General features: G+C 35.7%; 1 protein-coding gene across 1 annotated transcript in view; it reads left to right on the top strand.

Moving 5' to 3' along the window:
- Positions 1 to 21,213, top strand: part of LOC127958294 (semaphorin-4C) — a 55,821-nt gene that overhangs the window by 26,298 nt on the left and 8,310 nt on the right. Inside the window, exons 2-11 of the mRNA XM_052557100.1 lie at positions 3,620 to 3,791; positions 11,689 to 11,843; positions 12,078 to 12,140; positions 12,254 to 12,352; positions 15,647 to 15,743; positions 15,965 to 16,084; positions 16,640 to 16,791; positions 17,911 to 18,086; positions 19,100 to 19,244; positions 20,130 to 20,343. Coding sequence (XP_052413060.1) covers positions 3,689 to 3,791; positions 11,689 to 11,843; positions 12,078 to 12,140; positions 12,254 to 12,352; positions 15,647 to 15,743; positions 15,965 to 16,084; positions 16,640 to 16,791; positions 17,911 to 18,086; positions 19,100 to 19,244; positions 20,130 to 20,343 — 1,324 coding nt within the window. The 5' untranslated portion in view covers positions 3,620 to 3,688. The remainder of the gene's footprint in view (positions 1 to 3,619; positions 3,792 to 11,688; positions 11,844 to 12,077; positions 12,141 to 12,253; positions 12,353 to 15,646; positions 15,744 to 15,964; positions 16,085 to 16,639; positions 16,792 to 17,910; positions 18,087 to 19,099; positions 19,245 to 20,129; positions 20,344 to 21,213) is intronic.

The following is a 21,213-nucleotide window of genomic DNA, read 5'->3' on the forward strand; positions in this document are numbered from 1 at the left end:
ATGCATGTGTTTCTACTTCAAAACTTCATTCTTCATTTCATAATGTTACTTGCTATTTCTTTGAGAATTAGTAGTATTTACTACATTTTTAAGTTTCTACACCTACTGTTGTACAGTGTATGAGTTACTTTGAAACAAATTGAAAATAGCTAGAATATTTCTCACCAAAAATAGAATCAGCAAATAATGCATTGAATTAAACACTACATTTTAGACTAGAAAGACTGAAATTCAATTTTCTTGTGAAACATGCTCTAATAATCTGTTGTTGTCTTTTACAGCACATCTGCTTTGTTTTTCAGCATAAAATGCATTTGTTTTTTAACACTTTATTGTTGTTTTTTCTATCTATAAACCTTCAAGCCTTTGAAAAACATATATATATGTATATATATACCTTTTTTTTTTTTTTTTTAACATTCAGAAAAAAAACAACATTTCAAGTTTGTCTTGGCACACTGTCTTTTCTCGAGTAGTTTAAATATAAACCAATCCTTCACCTGATATATTCTCTACATCATCGCCTGTAGTTTTGGGAAATAATTCAAGTGTAAATGTATGGGATAAACATCTCTCAGTGGCGCTGAGGTGCTTCACACCAGACTGAATGCATCGAGCATAAACAAGACTCGCTGGCTCCTCGAACCATCTTCTGCCCTGCTTCTGTGTCTATACGAGATCCGGTCTCTGACTCTGGGGGATGAAAGCATGCTGCCGTGTTTTGACTAGTGCCATCTGATCTCATAGCGAAATAAATAGATCATATGCTGAAGGGAGATTTCCGTTCTGTTGGTGCTGTGTACTTTTAGAGACGGTCTCTGCGTGCTTTTCTGAGGATCTGTTGATAGTGTTGAGCAGCTGGAATAGATTGTGTAGAGATTGTTGAGAAAACACCGTCCAGTGACATGCAAAGGCCTTTGTTTAGCTTGCATTAATGGAGAGATGACGGAGGAACGAGGGATGGAAGGAAGGAAGGATGAAAGATGTGTTTGTGTCATGCACTCGGTTGCCTCTTTCAGAGTCCAGCTTCATCTCACAGCTGTGCTGTTACCTTGACCTCTGCTGTCTCTCAGGGGTCAGGAGGTCAGGGTTCAAAGGCTCTTATTTTAGTGTAGATGATGCACCGGGGATTGGCTGTTAGTTCTGGAGAAGAGCTTATTATTGACAGGAAGACAAGTGCAGATTGGAAGGAGATTGGAAACGCTTCATACTCACAAAGACCTTTCCGGGCGGGAATGAAAAACGGCGGGAGAAAGGCGGTTTGTTTTCTTTCGGGAGGAGTTTGTCACAGTTCACTTCCTGTGAACCAAGGACACCGTTTATTACTTGCTTAGTTGTTGTTTTACTGATTTGTTGAAAGTGTTGCATTTGTTCTGTACTGCATGTCTTGCTGTGTAATATTTTTAAATAATGCATTTTTCTAATTCGCTCGTTTAATTTTCCCTTTTGATTCCATTTAAGCATTACTCAAAGTAATAAAGTGTAGGAAATGTAGTTCATATATAGGAAATAATATAGCTTTTTACATTATTAAATGGTCCTTCGCAGATGACAGGTGAGATTTACTCTCTGCTCTTGAGGGATGAAATGGTAGTTTTCCGGAGATTTAGCACAAGGTCTTTGAGATCTGCTCTGCTTTACCCATAATCCCTCTGCAGGTCAAACATGATCATATGAAGCATCTTAGTGTAACATATTATGTTATTATGTGGCAGGAGAATCAGATTTATTACTGTTAATTATTACTATTTGTTATTAAATAAATATACATAATTCAACCAAATAAAAAAAGGGCTAGTGTGTAGATATGTGTCTCTTATGCTCATCAAGGCTGTATTTATTTAATCAAAAATACAGAAAAAACAGCAATATTGTGAAATATTATTGCAATATCTAATATCAGCTTCCTTTTTCAATATCATTTAAAATATTATTTATTTCTGTGAAGAAGCAATGAATTTTTAGCATCATTCCTCCAGTCTTCAGTGTCACATGATCCATCAGAAATCATGAAAATATGATGATTTATTATCAGTGTCAAAACTTTTTTCTTTGATTCTTTGATGAATAAAAAGCTAAAAAGAACAGCAAATATTTCATTCTAAATAGAAATCTTTACTATTACTTTTTTGCATTTGACACTGAATAAAAGTATTAATTTCTTAAATGTACTGACCCTGAACTGAATGTTCATTTTGAATAAACATTGTTAAAAAAAGTATCACGGGTCCCCCCCAAAAATCAAATCAAATAAATCATATTATCATATTTTCATGATTTCTGATGGATCATGTGACACTGAAGACTGGAGGAATGATGCTGGAAAAATACAGCTTTGCTTCCCTCTTATAAATTATATTTAAAAGTATATTCAAATAGAAAAGTGTTATTTGAAATTGCAATAATATTGCACCAAATTCTGTATTTTTGATTAAATAAATACAGCTTTTATTAGCAGAAGAGATTCCATTAAAAAAACATTACAAATCCCAAATTTGCAACAGCAGTGTACACACACAAAGAGAGCTAAAGAGCATATATTTAGCTTGGAATTGCCGTCCAAGAAAAAGTGCGGAGAACACAATCACCTGTTTTTAAAAGTCGAGCAGACGGCACCTGTCAGAATAGTCCTCCCTACAGCACAGATATAAGCAGCGCACATCGATCCAATAAAAAACTGCCGTGCAAGTGGAGATGTGAGTCATTGAATTGCTATATTGCAACCCGTCTATTACAGACAACTCATTTGGAGCAAATCGCCACCATCTCTGACTTCTCTTATCTGTCTCTCTGGCTCTCTTTCATGCTAATGAAAAAAGAAAAACAGAAATCAATAGTCGTGAGATTGCTCCGCATCTCAATCCACACTTGCTTATCACTGCAAACTTTTCAATTCACACAACCTTTTCAGACCGGATGATAAAGCACGGGGCAGGCAGAAAGAGGGCACCGCTAAACACTGTTTGACATTTGACGCACATTTAAAAGTCAATGGGTTTGCTCTCAAATCAGCAAATATTATCAAGGCCCTAATTTCCCTTTTTAATGGAGAGAAACAGGTGCGGGTTGATGATTAGAGCAAGTGTGTGAAAACGGCCGTTTCTGCACAGACTGGACTCTTCAGGCTTTTTTCCCTTGTAACCTTGCATCGTAATGCATTCAAGAGAACGCAGACTCCAATTATGATTACAAACAAGTCCTTCCTCCGTCTGTGACATGCTCTTCGTAAACGAGTTGTGTCAATTTTGCTGGTGGTTTGCAAACACTGTAAAACATTTTCCAGTTTACCAAACCTTTTGAATCTCAAATATAGAAATACAAATAAAAACACTTGTCAGACCAACATTATTACCCCAAATATTGTCCCGACTAGTCAAACACTTTTGTCTGAACAAAGAATTTCATACTGGTTTCGGTTCCCAGCATGCATTGCAGCATGAATCAATGATGCAGTTACTCTTAAAGGATTATTGTTTTGCTGTTTGCTGCACTTCATCTAAACTGTTTTTTTTTTTTCTGAAAGAGTGTGATTAAATAGTCCTGACAGTTCCAGCTCGCTTTAGGGACGTTGGCGTGCATCATAATCACTTTTGCCTCTGTTTTTTGCTTTCTTTAACAGGAGCCTCGTTGTCCAATCAGAACCCTTGCTTCTCGTCCAATCAGAATCTGCATTCCGTGGAGCGGAGAAATGCAGTGTGCGAAGGTTTTTCTCGTGATGTTCGTGATCGGCTTTGAAAAGGGGATTTGTGTCAACTGGAACCCCGTCCCACGCAAAACTGTTAAATATAATGGTGAGTTGCACTCTTTTTTATGGTACTCCTCCTTTCTTTATTCATCTGTGTTTTCTTCTTTTCTTTAGTCGACCCCTCCCTTGCAGATTTGAGATAAGAGGTGTGATTTCTGCTTTGAATTTACAGAGATATCACATTACTGCATGGTTTTATAGGTCTTTATAGTAGAAAGCTTTCATCCCTATTCATGTTTTCTATGCAGCTGCTCTTTATTTCTCTTATGCTTTCTCTGAGTGGGATTCAATTAGAACAAGTTGTGCAATAGTCCTGTCTTTTCCGAGAAGCATCCATAAAAAATGCATTTATCTGAAAAGACTTGTTTTCAGATGATATCATCTGAATTATGTGTACTTTCCTTTACTCGCTGGAAAAAAATATATTTTTTAAATTTTTAGCATGCATCTAATAAAATTTAGTGTGGTTTATAGTTAAAATAGGAGGAAAGCAATTTGACAGCATGGGTAAAAAAATAAAAATAAAATAAAAAATATTCGGTCTTTGAAGCTTATTTTCTCAGATTTGTTTCTCAAGTAAAACTGAGACAAACACATGGTCTAAGATATCGATTCTTCTGGTGTATTTGCTTTATCTTAGCACTATGATCAGGTTAATGATGCAAACATATTCTCAAAAGTAACACTGATCACAATTTGTACGCCAGTTGAGAATAAAAGCTTGTTACGAATGCAGCAGACTACCGTGATCTCACACACTGTGCTGAGATTGTAAAACATCGCTTCACTGTAGTCTAGACATCTGAATCGACTCTTTAAAATGCAGAAAGTGCTCATGTCTGGATGCCTGCCTTGTGATAACACTCTTCTCCATCATTTGATGAATTACTTCTGTGAAGATCAATAAGTGTACACAGACATCTTAACGTGATATCTCTGAGTGTGTTGTGTAAGGTAAATATTGACTTATGAATTCAGCATAACTTACACTCTTGCTTACCAAGGTTGCGTTTCTTTAATCAAAAATACAATAAAAACGGTAAAATTATTATTTGTTGAAATGAACAGTTTTACCATTTTTTAAAGGTTCTTTAATGAAAAAAGTTTAAGAAGGACAACATTTCTTTTAACTAAATGTCTTTTCTGTCCCTTTTGATTAATTTAATGCATCCTTGCTGAATAAAAGTATTCATTTCTTTCAACAACAACAAAAAAAAAAAAAACTTGCTGACCCTAAACTTTTGTACAGTAGTTTGAAAGGAGATGCATAACATGAATGGCATGGTTTAAATTAAAGCATAACAACTAGATTACTGGTGGTTAATGATAAGCTGCATGCTTAGAAAAGTGGCATAACTGTTTAGTGAAATTTCCTGTTTTAATTCAAATCACAGTTTATAATCAAACTACAGTAAACATCATGCATAGACATGTATTATTTTATATGTACACACATAAACTGATAGCATCTCCTTCTAAGCCCTCAGTAGGGAGCGCAGCGGCTGGGAACACAACCGTAAATGGACAGGAAATGGCTTTAGTTGTGCTCCAGCTCCAGCGAGAGAAAGAAAGACGTCAAAGAAAGTCCAGAAAGAACGGAAAAGTACACAGTGTGTTTAACTACTGTTTCAGGTCATGTGTGACTAATTTGGGCCCTAAACCATGAAAAAAGTAGGTCTTCACACATGCACTTTTCAGGGAGGGTGAAACACTGAAAAACAGGCAAAGCATCAGAGCGCAGTTTAATGTTTATACGTGAGTGCTTAGACTGGGAGTTAGAGCACACGCGTGTGTGTGTGTGTGTGTGTGTGTGTGTGTGTGTGTGTGTGGTTGGAGGTGGAGGGCTGGATCTCAGCAGAGATAATATCTACCCACTATTTTCCACACCCACAGCCTCTAAAGATCCCTCCTCCACAATTATCTCCATCAAGAGGAAACACTAAGATTACAATTAATTGAACATAAAAAAAAACGGAAAAAAATAAACTAATAAAAATGAGAAAAAAGCACATGCCAAAATCACTCAAATTAAAAAGAGCAGATCAAACTGAAAATTAAAGAGTAATTTCACTGGAATCCAAAGGATGAACAATCTATAAAAAAAAAGCTGAAATAAAATATAAATATTAGATGAAGAAATTAAACCCCCCCAAAAAAACCTGAAATAAGTTTATTATGATACTTTAAATTGAAAATGTATATGTATACTGTGTATATATATATATATATATATATATATATATATATATATATATATATATATATATATATATATATACATATACAAAAAATATAAAGAATGGATCATACAGCAAATTAAAGATACATTTTTAATGAAGGCTTAAAATTTTAACAGGGATTAACAAAGCATGGATAAGCATGATTAACATGGTTTTAACAAAAACTAAATTAAAATAAATGTAAGCTTAAAAGTTTATTTGGTTTATTATTACAATTATTCAGCATAGAACAAAATTACCAAAACCTTTTAATTAAAAATGTAAATATAAAGAGCAGATCAGTCAGTCAGATCAGACTGAACAGGTGAGGGTTTGTGCATTTATACGTGAATAAGTGCAATGCACTGAGGATGGCAAAGTTACACACATCTCTCTACCCTCCAGTTACTAGAATGACGAATGATGAATAGAACAGGCCCATTAGGTGTGTGTGTGTGTGTGTGTGTATGTGTGTGTGCGTTTATATCGTCTATCTGTCCTCTAACACAGACATACAGCGACGTCTAACAGACTCGTGTGTCTCATTATCTGTTTCTTTTTTCATTCAATAAATCCGTCTCGCGAACCCTTTGTGGATCTGTTCGCTCCAGAAGGAAGCTGTTTGTTAAAGGGGACAGAAAGAAGAAAGTCTTTCTATTTTTTGTGTGCTCGCCGCTTTCACGAAAAGGTCAAACTCGGTACAAGCTGTGAGTTCAATTCTCGACTGCAGTCTGTCAAATGCAGGCCTATTTCCAGCAACCTTTCACACATCTCTCCCTTTTACTGTCATCCTGTCTCTTATGCTCTCTCTTTCTTTTTATTTCAATCTTGCTCTTTTACTCCCAAACTATTTCTGTCATTTTCTCAGGGCTTCCACACCTTTTCACTCTCTCTGACTCTCCGGATTCACTCTTTCTGGGCTCCGAGGACAGTTTAATTGCTCTGATGTTGCTGTTTCAAGAATCAACGTAAAATCTAAATATTGGCTTTCCTAGCGCACGGTTTTGGTCTTATTGCATGCATTGTTTTCATTGAACATTAAAATTGTTATAATCTTTCTCCACCTATGAAATGACTTTCCTTTTTAATTTGTAATCCGATTAATTCATGGCGGTATGAACATTCTGTGCTACTTTTTGTAATTGTTTCCTCTGAAATACATCACATGAATGTAAAAATTTTGCACCTCTTTGCCAACCCTGTTTATGAAATTTATTTGAATTTGAAACCATGATGTATTAATATTTTTAATTAGCCTTTATCTTTATATTTTCAATTTCCATTTTAGTTTTAACACTTGTGTGCTTATATAATATTTACTAGCTTTTATTAGCTTTAATTTTTATTGCAGTTTTCACTTTGATAATCAACTTTCAGTTAGTTGCCAATACAACATTTCTAATTTGCTTTTTCAAATTTCTTTAAGTTTTCATCTAATACCGATATGGTTTATTTCAGCTTTAATGTTAATTACCAAAAGCATTTTAAATATTTTTAGTTTTAGTTAACAAACTGGCAATCGTCTAAACCATCTTGAACCAGCAACAAACCCGGTAGAAGCTAGTCTTAATGTACATGCTGAAAAATACTGAGTTGTTTCAACCCATCTTTGGGTTCAAATTGGACTAACCCAACATTTAAGGTTAAAAATGTAATTTAAAAATTTAACACAATAGTTGCATTAGTCCGTATTTGACCCAAAGTTGGGTTGAAACAACTCAGCATTTTTTAGAGTGTAGGGTTACAGTGGTTTCTGTAATTTAACTAATGACTTGCTATTTTCCAAACCCCAGCAACTAGCATAAGATTTTATAGAGAATACTCTTATGTGACTTATGTGATTCTGTGAGTAATTTCTCTTAGCTGTTTAACTGACTCCCAACCACACGTCCTCCTCTCAAAGGCCTTCTAACACATGTTGTCTAACCAGATGTCAGCAATCATAAACATGCACAATGAGTCAGAGAGCGTTCCTGATAGACCAGATCTGGGCTAGGCTAAAAGGCGTGGGCCGCTCCCCTGACTCTTACCTGCTGTTTACACAGTCAGCGAGACAGCTATGACACGTATTCCAGTGACATCTGTCAGGAGCTTGAGATGTCTGTCAAGCTATGTGTGGTATTCCTCCACAGCCCTTTTTAGCAGAAGCCTCTGTTTGCTAACTAGGAGAAAGACTTCCCTCCTGTGGAGTAGGGCTGCAACAAACGATTGTTTTGATGATCGATTAATCTAATGATTATGTGAGTGATTAAACGAGTAATCTAACGATTATGTGAGTGATTAAACGAGTAATCTAACGATTATGTGAGTGATTAAACGAGTAATCTAACGATTAAGTGAGTGATTAAACGAGTAATCTAATGATTATGTGAGTGATTAATCAAGTAATCTAATGATTAAGTGAGTGATTAAACGAGTAATCTAATGATTATGTGAGTGATTAATTGAGTAATCTAACGATTATGTGATTGATTAATTGAGTAATCTAACGATTATGTGAGTGATTAATCGAGTAATCTAACGATTATGTGAGTGATTAATCAAGTAATCTAACGATTAAGTGAGTGATTAAACGAGTAATCTAATGATTATGTGAGTGATTAATTGAGTAATCTAACGATTATGTGAGTGATTAATTGAGTAATCTAACGATTATGTGAGTGATTAATCGAGTAATCTAACGATTATGTGAGAGATTAAACGAGTAATCTAATGATTATGTGAGTGATTAATTGAGTAATCTAACGATTATGTGAGTGATTAATCGAGTAATCTAACGATTATGTGAGTGATTAAACGAGTAATCTAACGATTATGTGAGTGATTAATCGAGTAATCTAACGATTATGTGAGTGATTAAACGAGTAATCTAACGATTATGTGAGTGATTAATCAAGTAATCTAACGATTATGTGAGTGATTAATCGAGTAATCTAACGATTATGTGAGAGATTAAACGAGTAATCTAATGATTATGTGAGTGATTAAACGAGTAATCTAACAATTATGTGAGTGATTAATCGAGTAATCTAACGATTATGTGAGAGATTAAACGAGTAATCTAATGATTATGACTTTGTGGCATTTGTGAGTGTTTGGACCTATAGTTGTGTTTGTGTAACACCTGCATCTTTCTTAACGTTTCTTTCCATGTCTTCTCTCTTAATTGTTTCGTTATGTGTCAGCTTTAGACAGTGGCTCCTCTCATCTGTGTCCTAGCAAACGTGGGTGTGTTTTTATAGCCCCTATATGCGCTTTTCTCTTCCTAATTAGTGTGTGTGTCCATTTTTTTGTGTTTCTAAGTTATTCTTTTGTATCTGTGTCAAAGCTTCAAAGGCCTTAAAATAGGTCTTTAATAGCAGAGTGTGTGTTTGGAGCACTGCGGTTCTTAGCTATAAGTGAGGCAGGACTGTATTTATAGCAAAGCTGCTTTGTAAGGAGCCGTGGAGGAACATCAGAGCAAAACAGCAGGCTTCAACTCGACTCGTTTCAGTTTTGCGGCTCGTTTCCCTCGACCGGAGATCACTGGCCTCTCATTCGGCCCAGCTGAGAAATCATGAAGGACAAAGACACACACACACACACAGAGTTCACCTCTTGTTCCCTTTATGTTGCTCACATCTGGATTCCATTCAAAGTCGCATCTATTTTTAGCTTGTTCCTTTTTTAGGCCCTACACTCCATCTCTTTCCATTAGATATGCTCCTGTAGGCTTTGGTCGACTTGTTCTTTGCGTACTTCTTGTTTTAATCATCTTTTGTTTACTTTTTTAATTAAATTCTACTAACCATACAAAAACCATGTGGGAAAGTTTTGCAAGTTTAGCTTTGGCAGGTAGATGCTGTAATGCACCATCTGCATTTTATCAAAAACATTGCTAAATGTAATATTATAAATATATACTATATATTTACTTACATACTTAAAGTTTTCATTGGATGCACAATATTTGAATAATTTATATATTTATGAGGCTCTTTTATGAATGCTAAAATTCTATAACCGTTAAAATATAGATTTGTCTTGCTTTTGTTATTTTTATTAGTTTTTAGTGTGAGTTTAACTTTGTTTTATTTAAATTTTTGTGGATTTAGAGTGTTGACATATTGTTACAATGTTGCGATGCCTATCAGAAGAATTGATTTTATTTTCAATTTATTTAAAATGCAGACGTCATTATTTGAAGAGAATCAAAACCTTTCATCAAAGTTGTCCTAAAACCAAAATGCATTCTTGTCTCAACACAACTTTGATGAACGTTTTTGATCCACTTAAAAACTTGACCATTATAGTATGCATTTTTAAGCTGCAGTTTTTCTTTTTCAATTAAAAATAATTATCAGCTTGTCGTATTAACCAGAAGTTTGACATAGATTTTTTCCCTAACTTTTCTATAGTCAGCTATTGTTCATGTCACAGCTCAGCACAGTTACTAGTGCCCCTCAGCATTGCCACTGTCTGGTCAGGATCCGTAAGTGCGTCCAGCCCCACTGTGTGTAATTTACATCTTCTCAGAATAATAATTAGAAATGGCACTCTATGCTCGGTTCAGCACAAAGCTCAATAAACTCAAAGCACTGTGACTGGCTAAGAGGCATTTGAGTTATTATGCAGGTATTTAGAAGTGTGTTTGCAGCAGATGTTCTCTGTCCTCTCTAGGGGAAATCTGTTTCCCCTCTCCTCTTGGATCTTTCATCCCTCTTATATGTTAACAAGCTGCCGCTCTCCAACTAATAACCACACGCTCTCCTGACTTCCATCACCACCACAGGCCGCATCTCTCCTTTTCTCCCCTCTTCTCCTGGAGCACTTGCTCATCATAACCTTCTCTCCTCTCTGCCGTGGAAGCGGTGAATCTGATCAGACGCAGTGTTCTCATGTGTTCAGGGATGCATGGGACTCTGGTGTCCCCTCCTGGATTCTTCACTGGCTTAAACCAAGATTGAAGATGTCTCCCTTTGTTTTACATCTGCAACAGATATCCCAAGATCATAGCCAACTTGTAGCATGTGCCAGTTCTTAGTGTGTGTGTGTGTGTGTGTGTGTGACTGTCAGAGAGAGAGAGAGAGAGAGAGAGTGTGTGTGTGTGTGTGTGTGTGTGTGTGTGTGTGTGTGTGTGTGTGTGTGTGACGGTCAGAGAGAGAAAGAGAGAGAGAGAGAGAGAGTGTGTGTGCGTGTGTGTCTATGTATAATATAAAATAATTGTATTTGTAGTAAATGGATGGTTGTTTGTTTATTTGTTTGTTTATATAATTAAAATATATATGATTCTAAAACATGAACACAATATCTGTGTATATAAATGTAATTGATATAGCATTAACAATGAACTTGTTTTTATTTGTATCTAGGTTTGTTAAATCATACATATACAGAATGATTTCATTCATGTCATTGACTGTTTTCATAATACATTATCTAATGCAAATTAACTTGAAATGTAAAGACCTCCTCTCTTAAAACCTTCACTGACCAACATAAACTGCCCTGGATGACTTTGATCCATCCGAATGAATCTTTTTAACACATTGCCAACCAGTTTAAGCAAAGGTTATGAGTGTCCATGGAAATGCATGCTTGCCTAAGGTGGCATTTTCAGCAGGAGCGTCGGAGAACATGATAAATGTGAGAGATTTCTTTAAAGCCCAAGAGTCATATTGGATCAGTGACATTTGGATCACATTTAACACCAGCAAAAAACACACATTTCCTCTCTCTTTTCAGACGTGCATGACAGTATGGCGAGGTTTCGTGCCGTCGGGGTGTGGAACTACACTATGTTGACCCTAGCGGAGCATGAGAGGGTTTTGTACGTTGGAGCCAGAGAGCACATCTTTGCCCTGGATCCCAACGACATCAGCAGACAGCTCCGACCACAGGTACGCATTATATTTCATTCAGAAAACCCCTAATGCACTCAATAAATACTAATCCACAAGCCATCAAGCAAAAAGGGCATTTGCATTTTATCATTCAAGAATAACTGCATTTAAAAATGACTCACTCTTTCAATGCCACAGCCATTTGTAGTAAATTGCCCGTTGCAGCAGAAAAAAAATAGCAAATGCAGGTTTTACATTTTCTGGTAAAAGTCACGTCTCTTTCTCTCTCAGATTGAGTGGTCTGCTCCGGTGGAAAAGAAAAGAGAGTGTGCAGCGAAGGGGAAGAATAACCAGGTAGCGGCTGATGTTGCATCCTTTATGTTTTAACAGCTTTACTTTGTCTGAAATGCATTTACTCGCCCTCTCTCTCACCTATTTTCTCTTTGTGTCTCTCTCTGTCTGTGCAGACTGAGTGCTTCAACTACATTCGCTTCCTGCAGAGCTACAACCACACACACCTGTACACATGTGGCACGTACGCCTTCCAGCCCAAATGCACCTATATTGTGAGTGTGTGCTTTTATCTTGGACTCAGAAATCCTTCTGAGTCACGTGATCCAGTCGTTTGGCATTGTTAGGATTTTTATTTATTTTTTTAAGTTTCATGCTTTTCTGATGAAAAACAGTGGAGTGAAATATTCATGCAAGTTTTAAAGAATGTAACTTTGTATATCTTATATCGCAAATCTCAATTTTCAGCAGACATTGGTTAGTTCAGAAACTAAAGTGCTTAGTTATTAATCAATGTTGAAAATGGTTTTTACTGCTTAATTTTGTAAAAAAAAATAGAAAGTTAAAAAAGAACAGCATTCATTTGAAATGGAAATCATGTTATGTCTCTACTGTCACTTTTGATCAATTCATACCTTTGTTGAAGAAGAGTATTATATATATATATATATAAACTTTTTTACATTAACATATGAAGCAGCACAACTGTTTTCAACATTGATAATAATCAGAAATGTTTCTAGAGCAGTAGATCATCATATTTTGATAATTTCTGAAGATCATGTGACACTGAAGACTGGAGAAATGATGCTGAAAATACAGACTTGCATCAGAGGAATAAATTAAATGTTATAATGTATTCAAATAGAACAGCTCTTTTAAATTGTAATAATATTTCTCAATAGTGTTTTTTTTTTTTAAATAAATGCAGCCTCAGTGAGCATAAGAGACATTATTTGAAAAACATTATTTCGATCTTTTGAGTGGTATTCTATTTGATCGAGTGTGTGTGTGTGTGTGTGTGTGTGTGTGAGACCCAGTGTCTTCCAGTGTATGAAAGTGAAATACATCAGATGTGAATGAGGTTGTGTTATCCATTCCCTCCAGAAAAACGCGATTATGCGATAGCCTGATTTAATGCATAATCAGCCAAAGGCCGCATATTTATGCGAGGTTGCATTCTTTCAAATACGCCGCACTTTTGCCGCATAAATTGCCGATTTCAGAAAACAAAATATGCGGGGCTAGCATTATTTAATAATCCATGTATTTTCGTTACAAAAAACTCACATATATATTAGCAGAAAGCAGTGTTAATTTCGTTGACTAAATATTTTCGTCATTCTTTTCGTCACGAATATATTTTTGCGGACGAAAACGAAACGAAAACTAAAATAGAAGGCACTGATGGAGACTAAAACTATGACTAAATTGATTGACATTATCGTCAACGAATAAAGGACGAGACGAAAATAGACTGTGACGAAAATCAAATCAGCAGACGGGAGAGATGCGAGGAATGAGCAAAAGAACCGGCAAAACGGAACAGACTGCATGAGAGAAGAGAACCAATCAGAGCCTGACTTATTGAGACGTGAAGCGAAGGTTTTCAGTTTTTAAATGAGCTCCCGGGAAGACGGCATTAGAAGAGGTGATGTCTAAAAAAGCGACAAAATGTCCACAGCTCACTTCACGTTTGACGACGAACAAAACAAACTGTAAAGCACGCGGAGCGCTCATTCGTGGCAAGAACACAACCAATTTGAAAAGACATTTACAGCGAGCCACCTGGACATTTTCTCAAATGTAATTTCACAACGATGTTCTTTTGTTTATTGAGCTAAGCAAAACTGGAAAACTGCAGTGCTTAAATGTAGCATTAAATATTACGAACTGAAAAGTACTGTAAAATAGCCCCTTCTTCAAGTTAGATGAGAGCACAATACTAATACGTAATATCATGATAAATACATTTGATTAATACTAATGTTTCGTATATTTTATAATGTTCTACTTGTTGACAATATCACAAATGTTTCTATATTAGTCATGTGAAACGTGAATGTTCACATCCTATCATTATACATACTAATCTAGCAATAGTATTTAAAACATACAATATTGCTAGACAAATGAATACCTTATAAAATCTTGTTACTTTTTTTATCCACCCAACTTATTAAATATTTACTTTAAATGTATGCACTTATTGTTCAGCTCAGCTGTAAGCTTTAAGGTCCTGGACCTAACTTTATTTTTCTTTTATTGATGGTCAATTGGCAGCTAGTTATTGTTTACATTATCATGACAGTGTTTGTTGCTGCATAAAAGCTTTTGAATCAAAATAAAGACACAGTTGTGTTGAAATAAAGTTGAATTTGTGTTTTATATATTTTGGTTAAGTTTGTTTCCTATACCAGCTGTAAAAAAATTGTCTAGTAAATCTGTTATTGATTTTAGTCTTATTTTAGTCTACTAAAATACCAAGCAATTTTAGTCGACTAAAATAAGACTAAAATTAAAACAAATCAGATGACTAAAACTTGACTAAAACTAAAAAGAATTATAGTCAAAAGACTAAGACTAAAACTAAATAAAAATTTCGTGTCAAAATTAACACTGGCAGAAAGTTGAAAAAAGTTGCGTTTACTTCACACAAGTAAAGCGCCATTTTCCTCATATTGCCATTGGAAACCTTATGAAGTGACGTAATTACGTGACGTGAACAGCATCTGCAAACCCCGCGTGAAACCAGGGTGATACTTGAAGCGCGCAAATCATTCTTATTTGCCAACAAAAATAAGCGCAAAAAAATGCGCAAAGCAGTTTCCCGATTTAGTACATGACAGTGGAGACAAATTATATTGCGAGAACTTGCGAAAACTGCGGTTTAATGAAATAGAGAAAAAAAGGTGATTCCCCCGACACCCCTTTCTAACTAGGCTACTAACACTGTTGTAGTTTCATTCAGAAGTTGATGCAACTTTACAGTTATAAGATTGCACTTTTTGTTACAGAACAGTACCAAAAACTTACAGTTGTAATTATATTAGTAGTTTGTAAAATAATTTACGTTGCAGTAAGAGATTGCAACTTAAATATTCTGTGATTTAGTATGCTCGCTTATCATAGGAAGTAATAAGAAATTACTCTTTACATTAAGGTAGTAGCCTAGTGAGAAAAAGGTGTTGGGGAATCACCTTTTTTTCTCTTTTTCATCAAACCGCAGTTTTTGCAGGTTCACGCAATTTCATCGCATAAAATTGCAAAAATATCCCGCATAATCCATCGCATTTTTTAAAATCAAGGATTTTTGCCCCGCAACAACCACAAAAAAAATCAGCGTTTTTCTGGAGGGACTGGTTATCGTGATGTGATACGATGGTATGTTGTGTGTGTGCGCTTGTTTGTGTGTGTGGGCAGCAAGTCGATACAAGAGGGCTCAGCTGTGCTTAACTCTATTGGCAAACATGGCCGGTGGTGCAGTGTGTTCATCAGGTCGTGTGTGTGTGTGTGTGTGTGTGTGTGTGCTCACTCTATCCATATGTGACCACATCTGTCTTTGATAGAATGCGGATCATTTCACTCTGGATAGCGCCGCCCTGGAGGACGGCAAGGGAAAGTGCCCCTATGACCCCGCCAAGGGTCACACCGGCCTCATTGTGGGTGAGTCACAGATGCAAAAACCTGCATTATTATTCTTTATGTCTTGTGTGTGTGTGTGTGTGTGTGTGTTGGGTGCAGCCTGTGGATGTGTTTATGCCTCCTCTCTTCACACACTCGAGAGAGAATGAGTCCCTCTTTAATATCTCATAACCGCGAGACTGTAGACAGGAGTGTGTGCGTGTGCTCCTGTTCCAGCTCTAAGCGATCTTCTCCTTCTCCAGATAAAGAGTTGTACTCCGCCACCCTCAATAACTTTCTGGGCACAGAGCCTGTGATCCTGAGGAACCTGGGACAGCAGCATTACAGCATGAAGAGTGAATACCTGCCGGCGTGGCTCAACGGTACGTCTGATAACACACACTTACACAAAACACATCTGTGTCCCTGAAGCAGTCATCAGTAGCACAGGGATATCTGTAGCAATAGACAACAATACATTGCATGGGTCACAATTATAATCATTAGGATATTAAGTAAAGAGCATGCTCCATGAAGATATTTAGTAAATCTCCTTCTGTTAATATATCAAAACTTCATGTTTGATTAGTAATATGCATTGCTAAGAACTTCATTTGAACCACTTTAAAGAATATTTCGATTTTTTTTGCTCCCTCAGATTCCAGATTTTCACATAGTTGTGTCTCAGACAAAAAAAAAAATAGTCTAAAGGTTTTTTTTTGCAGGTAAATGATATATATATATGATCTCAGTTAAAAGATCTGGTTTAGAGCGTATTGTATCTATTAAGTGATGTACAGGGAACATGGTCCTGGTCTTTCTAGAAGGGTGAATCCCAGATCTTTTATCTGTGCATCGAGTAACCTCCAGCCTCTTATCTGCGAAGCGTTGTTGAATCTAACACGTCCTTCTGTATCTTCCCCTGCTGTCTGGTGCAGAGCCAAACTTTGTGGGTTCGGTTCTGGTCCGAGAGAGCCGCAGCAGTAAAGATGGAGACGACGATAAGATCTACTTCTTCTTCAGCGAGAGAGCGGTGGAGCTGGACTGTGACAGTGATGTGACTGTGGCTCGAGTGGCTCGTGTGTGTAAGGTGAGAGCAAACTCTGGAAACACCTGGAGTCAAGCATCTGCAAAAATATGCATGCATTAAAATATATGTTTATGCTTCTTAAAATGGGTTTGCTATTGCAGTAGAAGTAGACTGGATTATTTATATAAATATATTGTAATTCTTTTTTTATATATATAAAATTGTTATTATTATATTAAATGTTATTTTTTATTTTCATTTATTATTATTTTTATTATTATTATTATTATTTTTAAATGCACTTGTTACACGACATGAATATTTAAAATTACTAGCAAAGGCAGGTTTTTATAATAGCATGTTTACTGAAAGATCACATGAATATTTTCATAAAATATACTCTTATATTGCAATATATGTTATTTATTGCCGCTTGTTTCTGCCACAGAATAATAAAATAAAAAAGGTAACTCCAATTGTTTTTTTTATTGTTTTTTGCAACCCAGATTGTTCTCACCACAATTATGAGTTAATATCTCATTAATTAAATTTGGATGATTCTGAATTGCAAGGTATAAGCACAAAATTAAAAAGTCAGAATTGCTAAATGTTAACAAAGAAAATTTAGAATTGTGTGTTAAAATTATGAATTGCCTTTTTTTATTTTTTCATCCCGTGGTGGAAACAATTTTCCATAATTATTAAATATACTTATATAAATATATATAAATAATAAGTGTATTTGTCATTACAGGACACTACATTAATATTGCTAGAAAATCATTTATACAAATATATTTTGTAATGCAAAATAATTTTTTCATATATATATATATATATATATATATATATATATATATAAATTTTGCACTAAATAATCGCATTGCCATTGTGGGACTAATGAAGAAATATCTATAAATATCTACTTGAATATTTTTATCAAATATATTTTAATGCATTAGATATTCATATGCATTTTTAACTATAGTTTTATGCTATTAGAAAAGTGTTTGTCATGCTACAGGACATTAAATTACCAGAGAAAGGGTTAATGACATCACACTGATTGAGAAATCTGTTTTTCGCTGTGTGCAAGAGGAGATAATAGACCTGATGTTTGTGAGAGAACTGTATCTGTATGAAGTGTGGTGTTAAATGGCTACTTGCTTCTCGTTTCAGGGAGACCTGGGTGGCACTCGGACCCTGCAGAAGAAGTGGACCACCTTCCAGAAAGCTCGGCTGATGTGTTCTGTCCCCGAGCGCCACATCACCTTCAATAACCTGCGTGCCGTCTTCACCTTGCCCGGGGCGGACTGGAGGAGCACCAGCTTCTACAGCATCTTCCACGCGCAGTGGTGAGCAAACACACACACGACCATCACTACACCGCCGGAAGATTTGGGACACCCCTCCTAATGAGCAGGTTTGACTACTTTACTCATTTCCTTGAGGACGGATCTTAATGTGTGAGCACTGTGTGCTGTGTGCATTGTGAAGACAATGCTCTGTGTTTAAGGCAAGGTTCAAAAAGACTGGGTAAAAAACTTTGTTTCACTTCAATGCTGAACTTTTTTTTTTTTTTTTGAATCCAGAAAAAAAATACATCATGGTTTCCTCAAATAACAAGCACATAACTTTTTAATATTTCTTATTAATATTTAATAGAACTGAAAATGAAAGGCAAAAATTTATGTTGCTTTTTTGAACAAAAAAAAAATATATAAAAAGCTTTGCTTTTCTAGTTTATATATATCTGAACACAAAATATCTTTACCAATGGACCGAGGTAGAAGAACGCTTCATTTCCCTTACTTTAATATTTAAAGCAAGGTTAAAAAAGAAAGTCCTAATCCCAGCTGAACACCTCTGACCTTGAGCCAAAAACAGTAAAAAGACATTTCTAAAACTGTGGCAACAAAGATGAAACATAATTTATGTATTTAAAATGTGTATGTGTACTCAAGGTTCTGTATTTGAAGTCAAGTTCTTCCACATTTACTTATTTTTGAACCTTGCCTTATACACAGAGCCATTGTCATGTTAGAATAGAAAAGACTCCTGTCCAAACTGTTGCCATAAAATTAGAAGCACACAATTCCCTACAATATGCTTAAACATTAAGATTTGTACTCATGGAAATTACTAAAGCAGTCAAACCTGGCGCCAATACTTTTGGTGGTATAGTGTGTTTGTCTGTAGTTGTGAAAGTCGCTCTGTCCTCTGCTTGTATAAAAGTGTCTCGGTGCCAAACATCCAGCCGTGTTCCTCAAGCGCAGAAAACGCTGCGCTGTCATTATGCTACTGTTATAAAGCAGTGGTTGAGTTCAGACGGACTCTCTCTCTCTCTCTCTCTCTCTCGTTCTCTCAGGGGGGACGTGGACGTGTCTGCTGTGTGTCAGTACCAGATCGGAGAGGTGAAGAACGTGTTCGACGGGCCGTTTAAGGAATACAGGGAGTCGTCTCAGCGATGGGGGCGATACACTGGCACTGTCCCCAGCCCTCGACCCGGAGCGGTGAGCCCAACACACACTCGTTTCTCAGATCGTATTAATACGTGTCCTGTTGGATTACAACGGAGTGAGAGTGCACTGTAAAAACTAAATCTGTAAAATTACATCAAAACATCATCCATTCACTCTAACTTAAGAGCTGTAACAAGTCTCAGTTAGATTAACAGTACACTAGGATTTTTTAAATAACAGTTAAAAAGAAAACAAGTAGATAGAATAAAAAAGGAAGGTCTTTTTTTTTAAATCTAAATAAAATGAGAATAGAAACTAATGCTAGTGTTAGAGGGTCATTTTATTTTAATAATAAATAAAAAGAAAACAAGTAGATAAAATAGAGTTAGAATGGAGATGTTTCTTGAAGATGGCTAAGACTCAGCTGCTATTTGTTTTCACTTTATTCAGCAGGAACACATCAAATCAATCAAAGAGAAAATGAAGACTCATTATATATATATGAATTTCACTTAATTGCTGAACTTTTTTATCAAAAAATACAAATAAATTAGTCTCCACAAATATTAAGAAGCTGTATTTCTTTAAGTATTTTTGGAGCAAGAGAAGAAAAAGAATTGAGATTGGTGTCATGATGCTTAGTAGAGTTTAAATTAATTGAAAATGAAAGGCAGAAATTTACTGTATGTTGTTTTTTTAACTGAAAATACCAAAAAAAAGGTTTTTCTACTTATGTATATCTGATCACATTAACTTTACCAATGGACCAAGGTAGAAGAATGCTAATTTCCCCAAATTGAAAAAAAAAAAAAAAAAGTCAAAAATAGTTACATTGTACACATACTCATCATATACAGAATGACATGCTATATAAAGTTTGAAGAAAATCAATCCCTTATCAAGTCCGAAGGCCTTCCTCTCTGGTTCTCTCCACAGTGCATCACTAACTTTGACAGAGAAAACGGCTACAACAGTTCTCTGCAGCTGCCGGACGCCACGCTAAACTTTGCCAAGAAGCACCCGCTGATGGAGGACCGCGCAGAAGCTCGCCCCCTGCTGCTCACTAAAGGGGTCAACTTCACCCGACTAGCAGTGGACAGAGTGAGCTCGCTGGACCAGAGGTCCTACAACATGCTCTTCATCGGCACAGGTATGCTGCAGGAGGAGAAACACACCAGTGTGTGAAAATGACTCCAGTATTTCTTTCTCAAGAGGGATATTTGACAGTCTTCATTGTTCCTTTGTCCTTTTGTGTGAATAGAGCAGCCAAAGAAAGCATTTTATTAGCTATAATGTTGTGTCTAAGTGGGAAAGTCACCTCCGCCAGTTGATTCCTGTCATGCAGGAAGGTCAGTCCTTCAAAGAAAAATGGAAAAGATGTATTTGGCCTCGGCCGTCTCCCATAAACACACTCAAGACTCAACCACGTGTGTGTGTGTGTGTGTGTGTGTGGTTGGTTGTGTGTGTGTGTGTGGTTGTGCGTGTGTGTGTGGTTGTGCGTGTGTGTGTGTGTGTGTGTGTGTGTGTGTGTGTGTGTGTGTGTATCTTTAAAGAGTCCAGGATTGCATCAAATGCACACAAAGACAAATACTGTACAACTAGTGTAACATTTTAAATGTTATTAATATATATAAAATGAAAAACATTTTTTAATTGTTAAAACAATAATTAATGGATTAATAAAAAAAAACATATATATGCTTAAAATATATATTTTTAAAACTTAAAATATGAATTTTTCATGTCTTAAGACTCTATGAAATGACTAGTGATGGAAAAAATGATATTAATTGAGACACTGCATTAATATATAATAAAATATATGTTTGTAATAAAGTATTATTTATTTATAACAAAGAACAAACACACACACACACACACACACACACACACATATATATATATATATATATATATAATAAAATGTGTTTGTCGCTGACTGTTTAAAATAACTAGTGAAGACAAAAACACATATTAATTGAAACTGCATGAACATTATAATTATAGAATAATTAAATTA

Source organism: Carassius gibelio, chromosome B5 (genome assembly GCF_023724105.1).
Source record: "Carassius gibelio isolate Cgi1373 ecotype wild population from Czech Republic chromosome B5, carGib1.2-hapl.c, whole genome shotgun sequence".
In the NCBI taxonomy this organism is placed as follows: Eukaryota; Metazoa; Chordata; class Actinopteri; order Cypriniformes; family Cyprinidae; genus Carassius; species Carassius gibelio.